Genomic DNA, 15,662 nt, shown 5'->3' with positions numbered 1-15,662 from the left:
TTCGTGGCCGTGTGCTTCTCCTCGTGGCCCTGACCCTGAGAGCAGCCCCATGGAGCAAGTGGTATGCCCGCCTGGTAGGGAGACAGTGGGGGCCCATGGGGTGTGAGCTGGCCCACCTCAGCTCCCCTGGACTCAGGGGGACCTGTCCCACCAGAGCCCTGGAGTTGGGTTTCTAGGCTAAAGTAAGGGACTTCTACCCCGGGCTGATGGCCCAAGGTCACTCCTGGTGGTGGCTGTAAAAGTCGAGGCCATGTCTCAGTTGAAGGAGATCTCCTGCCTGGATCTCTGCTGTTCCCATCTGGAAGTTTGCTCTTTGCAGTAAAACAAACCAGGCCAACGAGTGCTAATGGAGTTCCTACTCTATGGCCAGCAGACATTTATTCAGCACCTACTGTGTGCAAAGCATAGTGGGGGCGATGCAGAGGCACAAAATTTCCTACCCTCAAAGAGTTTGTACCAGGCAGGGAAGCAATAAACCAACAGGTAAGGCAGAGGGAAATCAGTGCCAACTAAAGGAACAAGCAAAGCATGGAAAGATGAACTGGGGAAATCAGACATAGACATGGAGTTCAAACACACTTTCATTTGCCAAGGGGCACACAGGACCCTCTCTGGTACCTAAACCATCAGCTTTGGGAATAGTAGAGTGGGCAACATCAGATAAGAACCCTTTATGGATCAGCTGCTAATGTTCTGAGTGCCCTGCTAGCTTCTGGTCCTTTCTATCGTTGGTATACCTGCAAGGCGTGGGGCACGGCTCCCGTTTCACAGATGAGGACGCTGAAGCCAGTGAAGTAACTTGCCCTAGATCACCCAGCTAGTTAGTGATAAAGCTCTGATCTAAGGCCAAGGAGACTCGCTGCAAAGCCTATGTGGTCGCCCCCAGCACCCTGTTTGGAGTTGAGCAAACCTGGGTTCAGATTGCAAACCTGCCACCCTCCAGCTCTGGGCAAGCACTTAGTTTCTCTGAGCTGTGGTTTATTTATCTCAGAAATGGAGATGATCATTGCCTATGTTCATTCAACCAATTAACACATGTTTACAAAGTGCCTACTACGTGTCAGGCCTGTGCGGCCCATAGAGATGAGCAAAAATGAAATGGTCTCAGCAGGGCTGGGTTTGGAGATGTGACCGCTGCAGGGCTAGGCATCGGGTCAGCAGGGCTGAAGTCACATTGGCTGTTACTAGGGTGTGAGGTGCTGGCCCTTCTCACTCGCTGTCAGCCGTGGAGCCCGGCACCCCAGCTGCAGGTGAACGGGCTGCCTCTCTGTCCTTCTCCAGCCATACACTCTGGCTGCCCCGGTCCTGGCCAGCACAGCGAGGAAAGATGTCCTAGTTCTCTCCTGCTGCTTCCTCCTGCAAGTATGAAGGGCTCACAAAGACATGCTTTGATCTCACTTCATATGCAGGCATGGAGCCTCAAGAAGTGTTTATTCCTGGACTTCACGTTTCAGAGTGAGATTTCATAACCTCTAAGTGGATGTCCTGAAAACAAAAGTTCACAAACTCAGGATTAGGTCTGCACTGCCGAGGAAAGGCCCTGGAGACTGGGAAACTTGCGGAGGTTAAACATCCGTGATGATACATATGTGTACACGTGTGTGCATGTGTGTGCTGTGTGGAGACAGGCATGCACACAAGTGCTGCCTGCAGGGGTAAACACTCTTATGAGTCGTGGAGACAGGGCACAGGAGCAGACCCCGGGGTTCGAGTCCCCTCTCCGAGCCCCACATTCTCCATCTGCGTAACGGGGAGACTGAGGGTACAGCATAGGGCTGGGTGGGAAGGGAATGGGTGAGGAACGGGGAGCAATGGGCGCCATGCTCTGCCCGGGTCTTGGGTGCTCTGCAGCTGCTAGCCCCTGTCTCCTCGTCTGTACTTCCTGCCCTTCTGCTGGGCCGCTGCCTACCCACAGGACTGTTGGTGAGGCCCCAGAGAGCCCTGCCCTGTTGAATTACTAATCCATGCTAATGCTACAACTGCTAATCATCGTGCCCACATAGAATTACTCATCATTACGTAATCTACTGTCTGTGACCGCCTCCCCCCAGGCTGTAAGGCTCATGGCAGCAGGAATCCCCCATGCCCAGCACTGTTGGTCCACAGTAGAGACTCATTAGGTGATCCCTGAGTGGTGACCAGGAGAGAAACCACTCCCTGAACAGTGGGGTCAGGAGGGCGGGCAACTGGGGCTGCTTGTGGATGAGGTGGCACTTGAGCCAGTCCCCATGGGCAGGTTCAATTTGGACATCCACGGTGGGGAAAGGGATGCCCAGGGGCAGGACCAGCCGGGCAAAGGCCCAGACTCCTGAGCTCCGCCACCAGCCGCTTCACACCCAGAATGCTGGGCAAGACTCATCCTCACCCCAAGGTCAGCCTCCCGCCCCCATGACAGTAGAGTAGGTGGGATATGTTTGGGGAACAGGCCACTTGTCCTTTGTTCTCCATCCTGTGGGGTTCAGGCCCGAGCATGGCCCTTGTCTAAGGAGGGCCAACCCTGGGGCAGAGGTTCCGGTTCTGCCACCCTCGGCAGCCCATGCTCTGTTCTCCCAGCTCACTCTCAAGTTAGGACACAAACCAGGCAGGCTGCACAGAGTGCTCCTGTCCATGCTGGCCCCGGATGAACCCCACCCAGCCCCTGCCCTAGCACAGCCTCCAGACAGACCGAGACCACCCTGGGGAGGGGGGAAGTCAGAGTGTCAGAAGCTCACCTGGGGAGTGAGAGAATCACAGCGGGGAGAGCTGCCCTGAGAGGTGGCCACTCAGGATGAGCCTCCAGGCTACAGCTTTGGAGAGGGGAAGGGTGGTCCTAGCATAGGGGAACGGCATGAGTAAAGGCCCAGAAGCACCACAGACCCAGAGGGCTGAAGCTCCGGGAACAGGGAGGGCAAGATGGCCACAGGGCCAGGCCACAAGGGGCCTCAGGTGTGAGCACAGCCTTGAACCCAAGGGGGCAGGTAGGTGATTAGGTGGGTACTTGGGAAAGCTGGCTCTGGGGGCCGCCTAGGGCTTGGGTTGATGGAAGAGGCAGAGTCAGAGACAGCAGCAGCAAGAAGCACGTGGCCAGGTCTGTCCAAGACTTCGATGCCTCACTTCCTTTAGTTGGTGAATTAGATGCCAATGTTCGTCCCCATTCTAGGGCTGAGGACACTGAGGCTCAGGTGTCACCCCAGGTCACATGGGATGTGGTTACAGAAGGTGAAGACAGGACTTGGCCCCAGGCAGAGGGCTCGACCCCCAAGCCCTGCTGCCCTAGACCCAGCCCTGCAATGGACTGGAAGTGTCGCGCTTGGTCGTGCCCAGAAGTGGGGTGTGGTGGGCTGAGGAGGAGCTGGCTGGAAGCCCCCAGTGCTGTAGGGGGTCTCCAGGCATCAGGTCAGCTTCCAGGCCTGTGGAAGTCTGAGGCCTCAGCCCCGCCCTGCAGGCCATCCTGCATCCTGCCCTGCTGAACCTGGCTGACACAAAAACAGATCCGTTGCTGTTCCCGGTGGGGTTTAATTCATCTTCCCAGCTCTGTTTCTCTTCACGTGCCCTCCTTTCTCTCCTTCCCCAGCCTCGCCAAGTTCGGTGTTTAAAAATAACCTTCAAATCTCGGAGCAGCAAGTCCCAGGCTGACCGGAGCGGTGGCCCACAGAGATGCATGCCTGACTCGTGATTCTGGCTGTGGTCAAACAACGAGCGTTCAGGAACATCCCACTCAGCCAGAACGTTCTTCCAGTTGTTTGAGTTTTGTTGTTGGCCACGGACTACCATCTTAGGCAGTTTACCAATTATCAGAGAAATAGAACCCGGGAGGATAAATCTAATCTGTCTGTGGTAAATGTGCTTTCTGGGGGTCCTCAGGAGGCCTCAGAAGCTTTTTCAGTGCCAGGAGGTAGAGTGAGCTTTGCTGCTGAGTGGCTGTGTGACCTTGGGCAACTCACTTCACCTCTCTGGGTCTCAGCTTCCCCCTTCTGAGATGGGAGCTTGGTGATCCACCTCCTTAGGCTGACATGGGGGTCACCTGAGACAGTGTGGTGAATACCAGGGTTCAGCCTGGTGCACCAAGAACTCTGCGAGTGTGAGCCAGCCTGGATCAGCAGCCCCAGGTGGCAGGGTGAGCCAGCCTCGGTCAGCAGCCCCAGGTGGCAGGCAGCACAAGGCCCGCAGGAGGATGGAGGACAGTGGACACCCTTTCAGGCCTGTTCTTGGGCTGCTGGAGTGGTGTCCCACAGACCTCATTTGTGGGGCCCCTCAGGTGATGTTGCCCAGTGGTGTAACACGCCATCATTATCAGAGCTCCCTGAGCCCAGGTCTCGTCTGCGCACGCCATCGTCATCACAGCTCCCAGATCCCAGGTCCCCTCCACACACACCATCGTCATCGGAGCTCCCAGATCCCAGGTGCCCTCCACACACACCATCCTCATCTGAGTTCCCCGAGCCCAGGTCCTCTCCACACACGCCGTTGTCATCACAGATCCCCGAGCCCAAGTCCGCTCTGCACACACCATCGTCATCAGAGCTCCCTGAGCCCAGGTCCCCTCTGCACACGCTATCGTCATCACAGCTCCAATATCCCAGGTCCTCTCTGCACACACCATCATCATCAGAGCTCCCTGAGCCCAGGTCCCCTCCGCACACACCATCGTCATCTGAGTTCCCCGAGCCCAGGTCCCCTCCGCACACGCCATCGTCGTCACAGCTCCCAGATCCCAGATCCCCTCCACACACGCCATTGTCATCACAGCTCCCAGATCCCAGGTCCCCTCCACACACGCCATCGTTATCAGAGCTCCCTGAACTCAGTTCCCCCTCTGCACACCCCACGGAGGGACCCAAGGTGATGGCTTTGGCCTTGTGAACATCAGTGCTATTGAACTCATGGCCCTGAGGCTGGCCGCCTTGTGGAAGCCTGACTGGGATCACAGCAGCTGGCTGGTCCCCAAGGCCCGAGGAGGTTTCCAAAGCAGCTTTCTGATCTAGCTTGGAATGGGGAGGTTGGCTTCTAAGCTTTGCTGTCTCAGATCATTAGAAATGGAATTTTTACTTAGGTAACTTCTCGTGACACATGCGAGTTATTCTTTCTACTGAGGTTTCAGCTTTCAGCTCTGGGCCTGAGCTGCCTTGGGGGCCTGGGGAGTAAGGGCAGCCCCTACCTCCTCATGCAGAAACCCCCAGACCCCTTCATCCAGAGTTCCCCACACGCCCCTGGGGCTTTTGTCCAGCATACAGGGCTGTGGCTTTGATTGCACATTGACCCATCTCAGGCCAGACTCAGGGGGTTGGGGGCACAGCCAGGCCATGGATGCCGAACAGACCCCCAAGAAAAGCCCAGGCTGGACGTGGGACCAGTGCAACCACAGCGTGCTGTGGCGGGGACACCTGTAGTGTGCAAATCCACATGACCACAGGGTGTGCCTCAGGGCCCAAGGCTGGTGTCCCGCAGGGCTGGGATTCCCACCCAGTCCGTGGAACTCCTAAGCCCCAGCCCCCGGCTTCAGGCTGCACACTGTCCTTTCCTAGAACCACGTTGTCTCACAGGAAATCTCTGCAGTGTGCGTTCATCTCTGGAACTGTCCCCCAGAGGCATAAAGGCCTCTCCAGCTCTGGACCCTGGGTCTCTGAAGGCAGAGGTGGGGTCTGCTTGGCAGATCGGGGGCTAAGGGCCAGCCCTGGCCAGGACCGTCATGGCCTAGCAGAAGAGGTCCTGGGAAGAATAGCATAACGGGAGGCTGCTAGGCTCCCTTGCCTGTGCTCCCTGAGGGCAGGGACTCACCTCTTCTGTGTTCCTAGAGACCAGCCCAGGACCTGGCCCCGAGTGCAGGTCAGCAAGTGGGTGTTGAGAGAATAAGTGAATGAATAAATGAATTAACACATAAATAAAAGAAGAGATGGAATACTATAGGCCTCAGTTGGGGGGGGTTGGCAAACATTTTCCAGCTGATAAAATCACGGCAGGCTTCCTGGAGGAGGTGGTACTGAAGCAGCTTCTAAAGTGATGCAGGATTTGGACTCCTAGGGGTGAAGGAAGGGTACCCCCCAGGGGTGAACAACAGCCCCCCAACATCAGCCAGTACACTCAGGGCTTTGTAGGGAGTTGGAGCAGCAGGAGCAGGGGGCCAGGCCTGTGGCTAAGGCAGATCCTCCTCATTCACTCAACAAACCTACCAGCTCTTGGACCTGAGTCCCAGCTACAGAACTGGGGCAGCCCCACCCTATGGGGGCCAGAGGAGCTGGAGTCTGGGGACCTGTTTCAACTCTTATTGGGCCTCGGCTTCCCCATCTGTAGAATGGAGCACGGGGGAGGCATCTCAGAGGTCCTGTCACTCTCCACTCCCACAGTGCATTTTCCAGGGCTGATCCATAGGACTCCCCCAGAGAAATCCATTCCTGAGCACTCCCGGATGCTTGACCTCGGCTCATCCTCCCAGGAGGGCCAGAAGGAGGCTGGGAGAAGGCCCAGGCTCAGAGCAATTAAGCAGCTTACAGCCCCCAGGGACGAGCAGGGCAGTGGTGGGAGCAGAGAGGCCTGCGGGTGGATGGCGGGGGCCCCTCCCCAGAGGAAGAGATGAGTAAGCTTAGTGTTAGGGGCCTGCGTTTCAGTGGCATTTTACATTCCTGACAGTCCCTTCCCTTGTTCTAACCAGACTTCACAAGGTCAGCACCTGACGTCCCAGCTCCCGCCACAATGCCCGTGCTACAGGGGAGGAGACCAAGACTGCAGAAGCAGGGCCCAGGCCAGGGCCAGGCCATGAGCGCTGTGCGTTTGGCCTTGAGTTTTACCCCGTCTCCTCGCTCCAAAGTCTCCAAACTCTGAGTGGCCCGAGTGGTTTTCCTTTCTGCCTGCCTAGAGCCCTAACTCTGCCCCCAGTAAAGCAGCATTCGGAACTGCCCTGGGACCCAGGTGGCTGTCCCCTCTGCTCTCCCTGACCAGGCTGTGAGCTCTGGAGGGCAAGACAGCCGCTGGCTGGCTCCCAGGGCCCAGAGCAGGTGCCAGGACACTCTGGGCAAGCAGAGGAGCTTTTTCTTTGGGCTATGCATCGTCTTCCATCAGCTCTTCTTTCAGAAACGTGTGGTCTGGCAGCAGATCCCTGCACTGCAGGTTCAACTCTGAAACCATCCTCCTGGGGGGCGGAGGGCCTCACCTGGCATGGACAGGAAGGCACGGGCAGGGAGTCTGCTCTGCAGATGGTGGAGGTGGGGTTGGGGGATGGGACGGTGGCTCAGCCAGGCCAGGAGGTCCTCAGGGTCTCCCACCCGGGTGGGATTCGGGGCTCTCCAGGCCCTACCACCCTCACATCAGACCCTGCCCCCAAGTATGCAGGTGAGCTTCCTCATGTGGGCCCAACCCAGCCCTTCCACGGAGCAGGCTCCATGTGAAAGGCTGTACCTGTTTGCTCGGGCTGCCTAGCAAAGCTCCTCAAACCAGGAGGCTTCAACAAGAGGAATTTACTCTCTCAGCTGGAAGTCCAAGTCAAGGAATTTACTCTGGAGGCTGGAAGTCCAAGTCAAGGTGTCAGCAGGGTTGGGTCCTTATGAGGCTGTAGGGGCGAATCTGTTCCTGGGGGTTCGCTGGCGATCTTTGGCATTCCTTGGCTTACACGTGCATCACCCCAACTTCTGCCTCCATCTTCCCATGGCACCGTCTTCCTTGCACATGTGTTTCTTTGTCCAAATTGTCCCCTTTTATAAAAACACCAGTCTTCTTGGATTAGGGAGCCCCCCTACTTCACCATGGTGACCTCATCTTAACTAATGATCTCCGAGATGACCCATTTCCAAACAGGGTCAACCTGAGTCCTGGGAGTTAGGACTTCAACATGTGAATTTGGGGGGGAACACAATTCACATACCATAACAGGGTGCCACCAGGGAGAGGATGGGGTACAGTACCTCTTCTGGCCCAGAGCCGGGCACATAGTAGATGCTCAGCAAATCAACTCCCATCTCTCATCTCTACCGCTCCCACCAGATACAAGCAGGCAACAGGGGCTCTGGGAGGACGACGCTGTTACACAGAGCACATAGATGGCCTCTCCTAGCCTCCGTTTCCAACTCCTATGGGAGACGGGGTGATCATAGTCTAAGTAATCCTGTCCCCTCAGGGCCCAAAGCCCTGTCTCTAGTGGCCCAACCCCAGGGCCTTTGCCCCTGCTGGCTCCTCACCGCACCCACCCCAGGGCCTTTGCTCCTGCTATCCCTCCGTCTGCAGCATTCTTCTTCCAGAGAGCCACATGGCCTCTCCCGCCTCACTCAAGGGTCTGCTCAGACGTCACCTTCTCAGAGAGGCCCTCCTTACCACCCTTCTAAGGCAGCTCCCCCATCACCATTCTCTGCACCACTCCCCAGACACGCCTCGCTTTATTTTCCCTCATAATATTAAAAATTTTTTTTTTATTGTGGCAAAATATACATTACAGAGAACTTACTACTTTAACTCCTCCCTGCTCCTTTTTTTGTTTTGAGACAGTGTCTCGCTCTGTTGCCCAGGCTGGAGTGCAATGGCATGATCTCAGCTCACTGCAGCCTCCACCTCCCGGGTTCAAGCTGTTCTCCTGCCTTGGCCTCCCAAGTAGCTGGGACTACAGGCATGCACCAGCATGCCCGGCTAATTTTGTATTTTTGGTAGAGACAGCGTTTCTCCAGGTTGGTCAGGCTGGTCTTGAACTCCTGACCTCAGGTGATCCGCCCGCCTCAGCCTCCCAAAGTGCTGGGATTACACGCCTGGGTGGCGTGGGCCACCATACTTTAACCCTTTTTAAGTGGACAGTCAGTGGCATTGAGTAAATTCAGTGTTGTGCGACCCTCCCCACCATGCACCTCCAGAACTTTTTCATCTTCCCAAACTGCAACTCTACACCCATGAAACACTCACTCCCCATCCCCCTCCCCCAAACCCCTGGCACCTTCCATTCTGCTTTTGACCCAATGACAAATCTCCTGTGAATGGGACTCCTCTAGGGACCCCATGTAGGTGGAATCTCGTAGTCTGTGTTCTTCTGTGCCTCGCCTATTATTCATGAGCATAATTCCCTCTGGGATCCCCCTGCTGTAGCATGTATCATAGTTTCCCTCCTGTTTTGGGAGAGTAATGTGCATTGTATGATGGGCCACCTTTTGTTGATCCATCCGTCCCTCGATGGGCACATGGGTTGCCTCTACCTGTTGACTAAGGTGAAGGATGCTGCTGGGAACACGGGTTTGTGTACGTATCTGTTCGAGTCCCTGTTTTCTGCGCCTTGGGATATGTACTCAGAAGCTCGGAGCATTTTAAACATTCATTTGTTTGCGTGTTGTCAGCCTTCCTGAGTAGAACACAGGGGCTCCAGGGAGGAACCACTTCTATTTCATGCACTGCTGTGTGCCTCGTGCCTGGGAAGCTGCTGGCTCTGTGCATACTTGTGGAGGGGTTCATGGAAGTCACCATGAAACCCTCCACCTTAGCGACACAGCAGGGGACCTGGGTCCTGTAAGCTCCTCGAGGTGGCCGAGCCAGCCCGGGCATCCTCACTCGTGCAGCTCTGGCACCTGCCCACCAGCATCTGCCGGCCGGTCATTTCCACCACCTGAGCCATCCGTCCTCCTTTGATTAAGTCTCATTTTACCATGAAAAGGAAAGGAGGTGACAGTTGGCTTGTGGGGGAAGGTCATTCATTCCAGAAAGGAAATTGGATGGCGGCATCTCCATCGTCCGCACCTGGCCCCTGCTCCCGACAAACTCGCTCTCCTGCCCGCTGCCCGCCTGCCCGTCCCCCGCTGTGGGCAGCAAAGCCAGTGTCGGGTGAGACAGCCCACACCCAGCCTCTCGTGGCTCTCATTGAACAGGCAGCTCTGGACGGATCAATGCAAGCCAGACGATGACCAGTTGTGGCCAGCAGTCCTTGAACGTGCTCGCCGTCCTCTTCTCGTTGCTGTTTTCTGCAGGTAAAACTCCGTGGATGCCGGGGGTGGGGGCGGCATGGGGGGGTGTGGTCTCTTCCTGAGATTCGTGCTGGCCCATCTGGTGTTCTCGGGGCACACAGAGGCTTGCCTTTTGTCCTCCACCTTACTGGCACCCGTCTGGTGAGCAGCTGATGTTGGTTGCTGTGTGGTTGGTCTCTGTCTGTCTCTGTCTCTCTGTCTCTGTCTCTACTGGGCACCGCAGCCCTGGGACTTCCCATGGGAGCTCAGCTGGCTGCCAGGACCCTTGGGAGAAGCCCTGACTCACGTTCTTTCCTTTGTCCCTGCAAGACAAGGTTAGGCAGTGTCCCAGTCATCCCATTTTATAGATGAGGAAACTGAGGCTTGGAGAGGGACTTGACTTGCCTGGGACAAGGCAGTTAGTGGATTCTAGCCCTACCAGCCTCCTGGGCTGTCCCTGGGATCCCAGTTTAGGTCGCAGGTGGGCTCCTGCTCTCCCAGTTACAAGGATGAGCACAAACTAAGTCCTCTGCTCCTCCCAGCTAGAGCTGAGAGCCCAAGTTCAAGGGCAGCCCTGCTCCCCAGCCAGGGCCTGCTCCCAGCAAGGAGCCCCCTCCGGCTCTCCGGCTTCCTCTCCCTCTGTCTTTCTGTGTCTCTGGGTCTCTGTCTCTCGGTGTCTCTTTGTCTATCTCTCTGTCTTTCTGTTTGTCTCTCTGTGTGTCTGTGTCTGTCTCTGTATCTCTGTCTCTCTCTGTCTCTGTCTCTCTGTGTCTGTGTCTGTCTCTGTCTGTCTCTGTCTGTCTCTGTCTGTCTCTCTGTGTCTCTGTGTCTGTCTCTGTCTGTCTCTGTGTCTGTCTCTGTCTCTGTCTCTCTGTCTCTGTCTTTCTGTGTCTCTGTGTCTGTCTCTGTGTCTCTGTCTCTGTCTGTCTCTCTGTGTCTCTGTCTCTGTCTCTCTGTCTCTCTGTCTTTGTCTCTGTCTATGTCTCTGTGTCTGTCTCTGTCTGTCTCTCTGTGTCTCTGTGTCTGTCTCTGTGTCTCTGTCTCTGTCTGTCTCTCTGTGTCTCTGTCTCTGTCTATGTCTGCCTCTGTCTTTTTCGGTCTGTCTCTCTCTGTCTTTCTCTGACTCGGTCTCCATCTCTCTGTCTCCATCTCTCTGTCTCTGTCTCTCTGTCTCTGTCTCTATGTCTCTCTGTACCTCCTCATGCCCGCATGCTCTAATAGGGTCACTGACACGGGCCTGGTGGTTTTCAGCCCCTGCCCCTTTGCTGGGGGCAGCTCAGAGGGAGGCTATGAGGGTGTCTGGGGGTGCTTGGCAGGGCTCCCCGGACAGCAAAGCCAAAGCCACGCCCAGGTCAGGGGTCTGGGGGCCACCCAGCTGCTCTCCCCACCCCAGATGCTTCCCATGCTTTGGCTCACCTGGTCCTCACCGTCCCTGGAGGATGGACCCACTCAGCCCATTTTACAAATGAGGAAGGTGAGACACTCAGAAGGAAAGCGGCCTGCCCGAGGTCACCCCTTCAGGGGAGGGGCCAGCCAGTGAATGAGGACCATCCAGATGCAGGAGTTACGTGGAGCTGTGCACACAGGGGTGCGTTCATGGTTGAGGCTTGGGGGCCCGAAATGCGGCTCTCTCCTTCGTGTCCCTGCTCTGCTGGGGCCTCCTAACAGAGTGTCCCTCGGCCTGGAGTCATGCCATGCCCCAGAGCAGAAGCCCACGGATGCTGCCCTTTACTGCCCTTTACTGCCCCTAGTGCTCCTAGTGACACTAGTGCATGCACAGCCTCTTTCTCTAGGTGGGGGCTGCACCTTGCTGTTTACAAAACGTTCCTGGGAGCCCCCAACCCCCCTTGGAGATCATGAGTCTTTCATCAGTGAGGGGAGGTGGCCAGAGAGGTCACGATGGCCCAGGCAGCCTCATGCCAGGACTCCCACCCGGTTGTCCTGGCTTCCAGCCCAGGGCTGTGTTGGCTCTGGGAAGGCAGCTGGGGAGGCCTCATCATTACCAAATGGCCAAAGCCCGTGGCGCTGACCGCCCAGTGATGGCCGGGTGAGCTGGGTGCTGGTAATGGGCAGGACCCTTCCACATACCCTAACCTTGCCGGGCCTCCCCTCCCCAGCCCCCCATCTCTGCATATCAGGCTCCTCCCAGTCCCTAGAGGCGCAGCTCAAAGGCTGCCCCCTCCATGCTGCCCTACCGCTCCGTCCCTTCCCTCCCTGAGTCCTGTGGTAGCCTCACGGGCTGGTCCCAGGGCCTAAGCTAGACTTTCTGACCAGCAGTGTGAGTGTGCCTGGTCCCTCTCCAGCTGTCCACACACTGAGCCTGAGCAGGGCCTCCTCACTGACCTGGGCAGTGACCCAGACAGTGGCCGGAACTAGCCAGCTGCCTCTGCCCCTTGCCGCTAGGCCAGTGGGTCCCAAACCCAAGCCCATCAGCATCCCCTGCAGGGCTTGCCAGGACAGATGGCGGGGCCTACCCCAGAACTTCTGATTCAGAAGCCCAGTGGCCTGAGAATCTGCATTTCTGACAAGCCGTCCGGGGATGCCCTCGAGGCCGATCAGGGGCCACACTTTGGGAACTGCTGCTCTGAGCCACAGTTTTCTCCCCTGTACGATGGGAATAAATGAGATGGAGTGAGACAGCTGTCTACTTGGGGCTCCCTTAATAACCTCTGCATCCCCAGAGGGGGTCTTCTTCTTTCTTAAGGTTGAGGAAGAGAAGGGGGCCTGGAGAGCTCCCACCTGGTTCCCCCAAAGCTGAGACCTTTCTCTCGCAGTGGTCATGCCCAGCCTCACAGAAGAGGGTGCTGTCTGTGGGGGAAGGGGTGTGGAATTTCATGCCCCACCCGAGGCAGCCTCAGCACCCCGGCACGTGAAGGCCGCCTGCCCATCTGCCAGCCCAGCCCAGCTGGGACTCCCCTGCGGCAGCCCCGGGTGGGCAGGCGGGGAGCTGTGTGGGCTGCAGTCTAATAACCTCTCAGCAGACACAGAGCTTTCAACGAGCTGGAGGAGCTCCTGCAAAGCCACTGCCTTTGTGGTTGAAGGAATGTATTCAGCCAGCGAAGCCCCTTTTCAGTGATACAAATTAGATACAACGATCTCTTTTATGAAGATACTAATTAAGCCTGAGAGAGCGGGCTCTAGGTTTTTTCCATTGTTATATTTGTTCAGACTTTCAGTCCTGTTTATCACCATCGGCACGACTCGTAAATACTGTCCTGGGTTTGCAGTAGCACTGGTGGTTGAATAGGGGCCTCCACCCCTGAGCAGAGTGGTGGGAGGGTTCCAGGCCAAGGCGGAGCTACCACCGTGAGGTGGGGGTGACTGAGGCAGGCCCTTGGGGACCTTGGGGCCTAGGGTACTAGTTTAGTAGAAACCACGGAACGGATGGTCTGCTGTTTTTGACACAAGAGGTACCCAAGAGGTCCTTGCACCTATGCCAGCCACCACCCGGGCCAGCCTGGACTTAGCAACGGGTCCACCACGGCCCACCTGGGAATGAAGAGCTAGTGATACAAGACTGGAGAGGGCCCCAAACTTCGAATCCAGGCCTGAGTTCCATTCCTGTCCCTCCAACACATATCAGCTCGGGCAAGCCACCTTAGGTCTCTGAGCCTCAGTTTCTCCATCTGTAAAGTGGGATCTCAAACTTGCTTGGCTGTGTGAGTTAAATGAGATGGGTCTGTGAAACATACAGTAGGTGCTCAGTTAAGGCTGATTTCCTAATTGAGTGACTGCTGCATGTCAAGCATGTTCACCGAAGCCGGAGAGCCAGCCCTGCCCTCCAGGACCAGCCAGTCTGGGTGACACAGAGAGTGTAACCAGGGCTGGGAGGCTGGGGGTAATTGAAACCCAGAGGTGAGGCTCACAGTGGACCACAAAGGCATCCAGGGGAGGGAAGAAGTAGGCAGGACCTGAGAAGAGGCCGGCCAGTCCCCCTGCCTCTTGGCACCCATGGACTGGTGAGGGACCCCTCTGAGCCTGGTGACTCTGTCTTCCAGTCTTGTCTGCACATTTCCGGGTCTGTGAACCATACACAGACCACAAAGGCCGCTACCACTTCGGCTTCCACTGCCCCCGGCTCTCGGACAATAAGACCTTCATCCTCTGTTGTCACCATAACAACACGGTCTTCAAATACTGCTGCAACGAGACGGAGTTCCAGGCGGTGATGCAGGCGAACCTCACGGCCAGCTCCGAGGGTTACATGCACAAGTGAGTGCCACTCTGGGGGTGCAACCCCACTGCCTCGGGACCCAGGCAAGGCAACTTGCCTCCCAAAATCCCGTCCCCTGGGGAGGCAGTTGGGTAACCACTATAAGGTTGGGTGGGCCTGGAAGGAGTCTGGGAGAGTCTTTGGATGACCAGGGTTTTTGGCCCATTGTGCCTTCTAAGCTTCAGCCTTCTCATCTGAAAAATGCACACAGAGGCCAGGTGCAGTGGCTCACACCTGTAATCCTAGCACTTTGGGAGAATTAGGTGGGTGGATCACCTGAGGTCAGGAGTTCGAGACCAGCCTAGCCAACATGGTGAAACCCCATCGCTACTAAAAATACAAAAATTAGCAGGGTGTGGTGGCAGGTGCCTGTAATCCCAGCTACTCAGGAGGCTGAGGCAGGAGAATCACTTGAACCCAGGAGGCAGAGGTTGCAGTGAGCAGAGATGGCGCCATTGCACTCCAGCCTGGGTGACAAGAGTGAAACTCCGTCTCAAAAAAGAAAAGAAAAGAAAAGAGGGAGGGAGGGAGGAAGGGACACAGAATACTCACTTTGCAGGGTTACCATAGAAGCTAAGTGAGGTTAAGGATTTGGAAAGCTTTCAGGCGTAGAAGGCGCCTGGGCCTGTAATCCACCAGGTTCCTTCATTCATTCTTCATTCATTTAACAAATACTGATTGACACCATTGACCCAGAGATTAATCCCATGCCGTTCTATTCCTCGAGGTGATTAAAATACACTGGGATCAGGGGCCTGATGGAGGGGACCACAGGTGTGGAGAAAGAGAGAGTTTGCTGGTAGAAAAGCAATGAGAGCATGCTAAGTAGAGTCATGGAGTTTCAAAACAGCATGCATTTCTCTATTATGAGTGAAGCTGGCCATCTTTTCACATGCCTGAGAGACATTTGTATTTCTTTTACCGTGAGCTAGCTGTTTGTGTCTTTTGTCATTTTTCTATTGAATTTTTGTTTTTTTTTCTTGTTTATTTATGGGTGCTTTTCATATATGAAGGAAATATGATGAGTTACAAACATCTTCCCATCTTCTCATTGTTGAATGTTTCCATACAAATGTTTCCTCAGTGTGACTTTGACTTTATACCGCTTTTTCCTTCTGCTTAATTTTTGTTATATAATCACATTTTATCATTTTTTTTTCTTTTATGGTTTCTGGCTTTTGCATCATACTAAGAAAGGCGTTTCCTGCTCTGAGGTCATTAAAAATACTACATTTTCTCCTAATTATTTTACGTTTTAATATTTCATCTTTAAGTAGTTGTGCTCTCTGGAATTTACTTTGATGAAAGTTTTAAAGTTGGCATTAAACTGTATTATTCTTTTTTCAAAATGGGTAGCTGGTTATTCCAACACCATTTATTAAATTGGCCATCTCTTTTCCACCGATATGAAATGCAAACTTACCAAATACCTTAATATACTAAATCTGAGTATTGAGGTAGAGTGTGATACGCAGTTGGCTTCACTTGCTCTGGCTATACACTAGTGCCTCACTGCGTTAACCACTGTGACTTTTAATATGTTTTAATATCTTAGTGGGCTCCTCCTG

The 15,662-nt window shown here is 55.3% G+C and overlaps 1 protein-coding gene across 1 annotated transcript in view; it reads left to right on the top strand.

Moving 5' to 3' along the window:
- The window catches only part of SHISAL1 (shisa like 1), an 89,599-nt gene that overhangs the window by 21,559 nt on the left and 52,378 nt on the right, over positions 1–15,662 (top strand). The window contains exons 2-3 of the mRNA XM_054470099.2: positions 9,807–9,905; positions 13,880–14,093. Of these exons, the coding sequence (XP_054326074.1) occupies positions 9,839–9,905; positions 13,880–14,093 (281 nt within the window). The 5' untranslated portion in view covers positions 9,807–9,838. The remainder of the gene's footprint in view (positions 1–9,806; positions 9,906–13,879; positions 14,094–15,662) is intronic.

Source organism: Pongo pygmaeus, chromosome 23 (genome assembly GCF_028885625.2).
Source record: "Pongo pygmaeus isolate AG05252 chromosome 23, NHGRI_mPonPyg2-v2.0_pri, whole genome shotgun sequence".
In the NCBI taxonomy this organism is placed as follows: Eukaryota; Metazoa; Chordata; class Mammalia; order Primates; family Hominidae; genus Pongo; species Pongo pygmaeus.
This window is presented reverse-complemented; position numbering and strand designations above follow the sequence as displayed.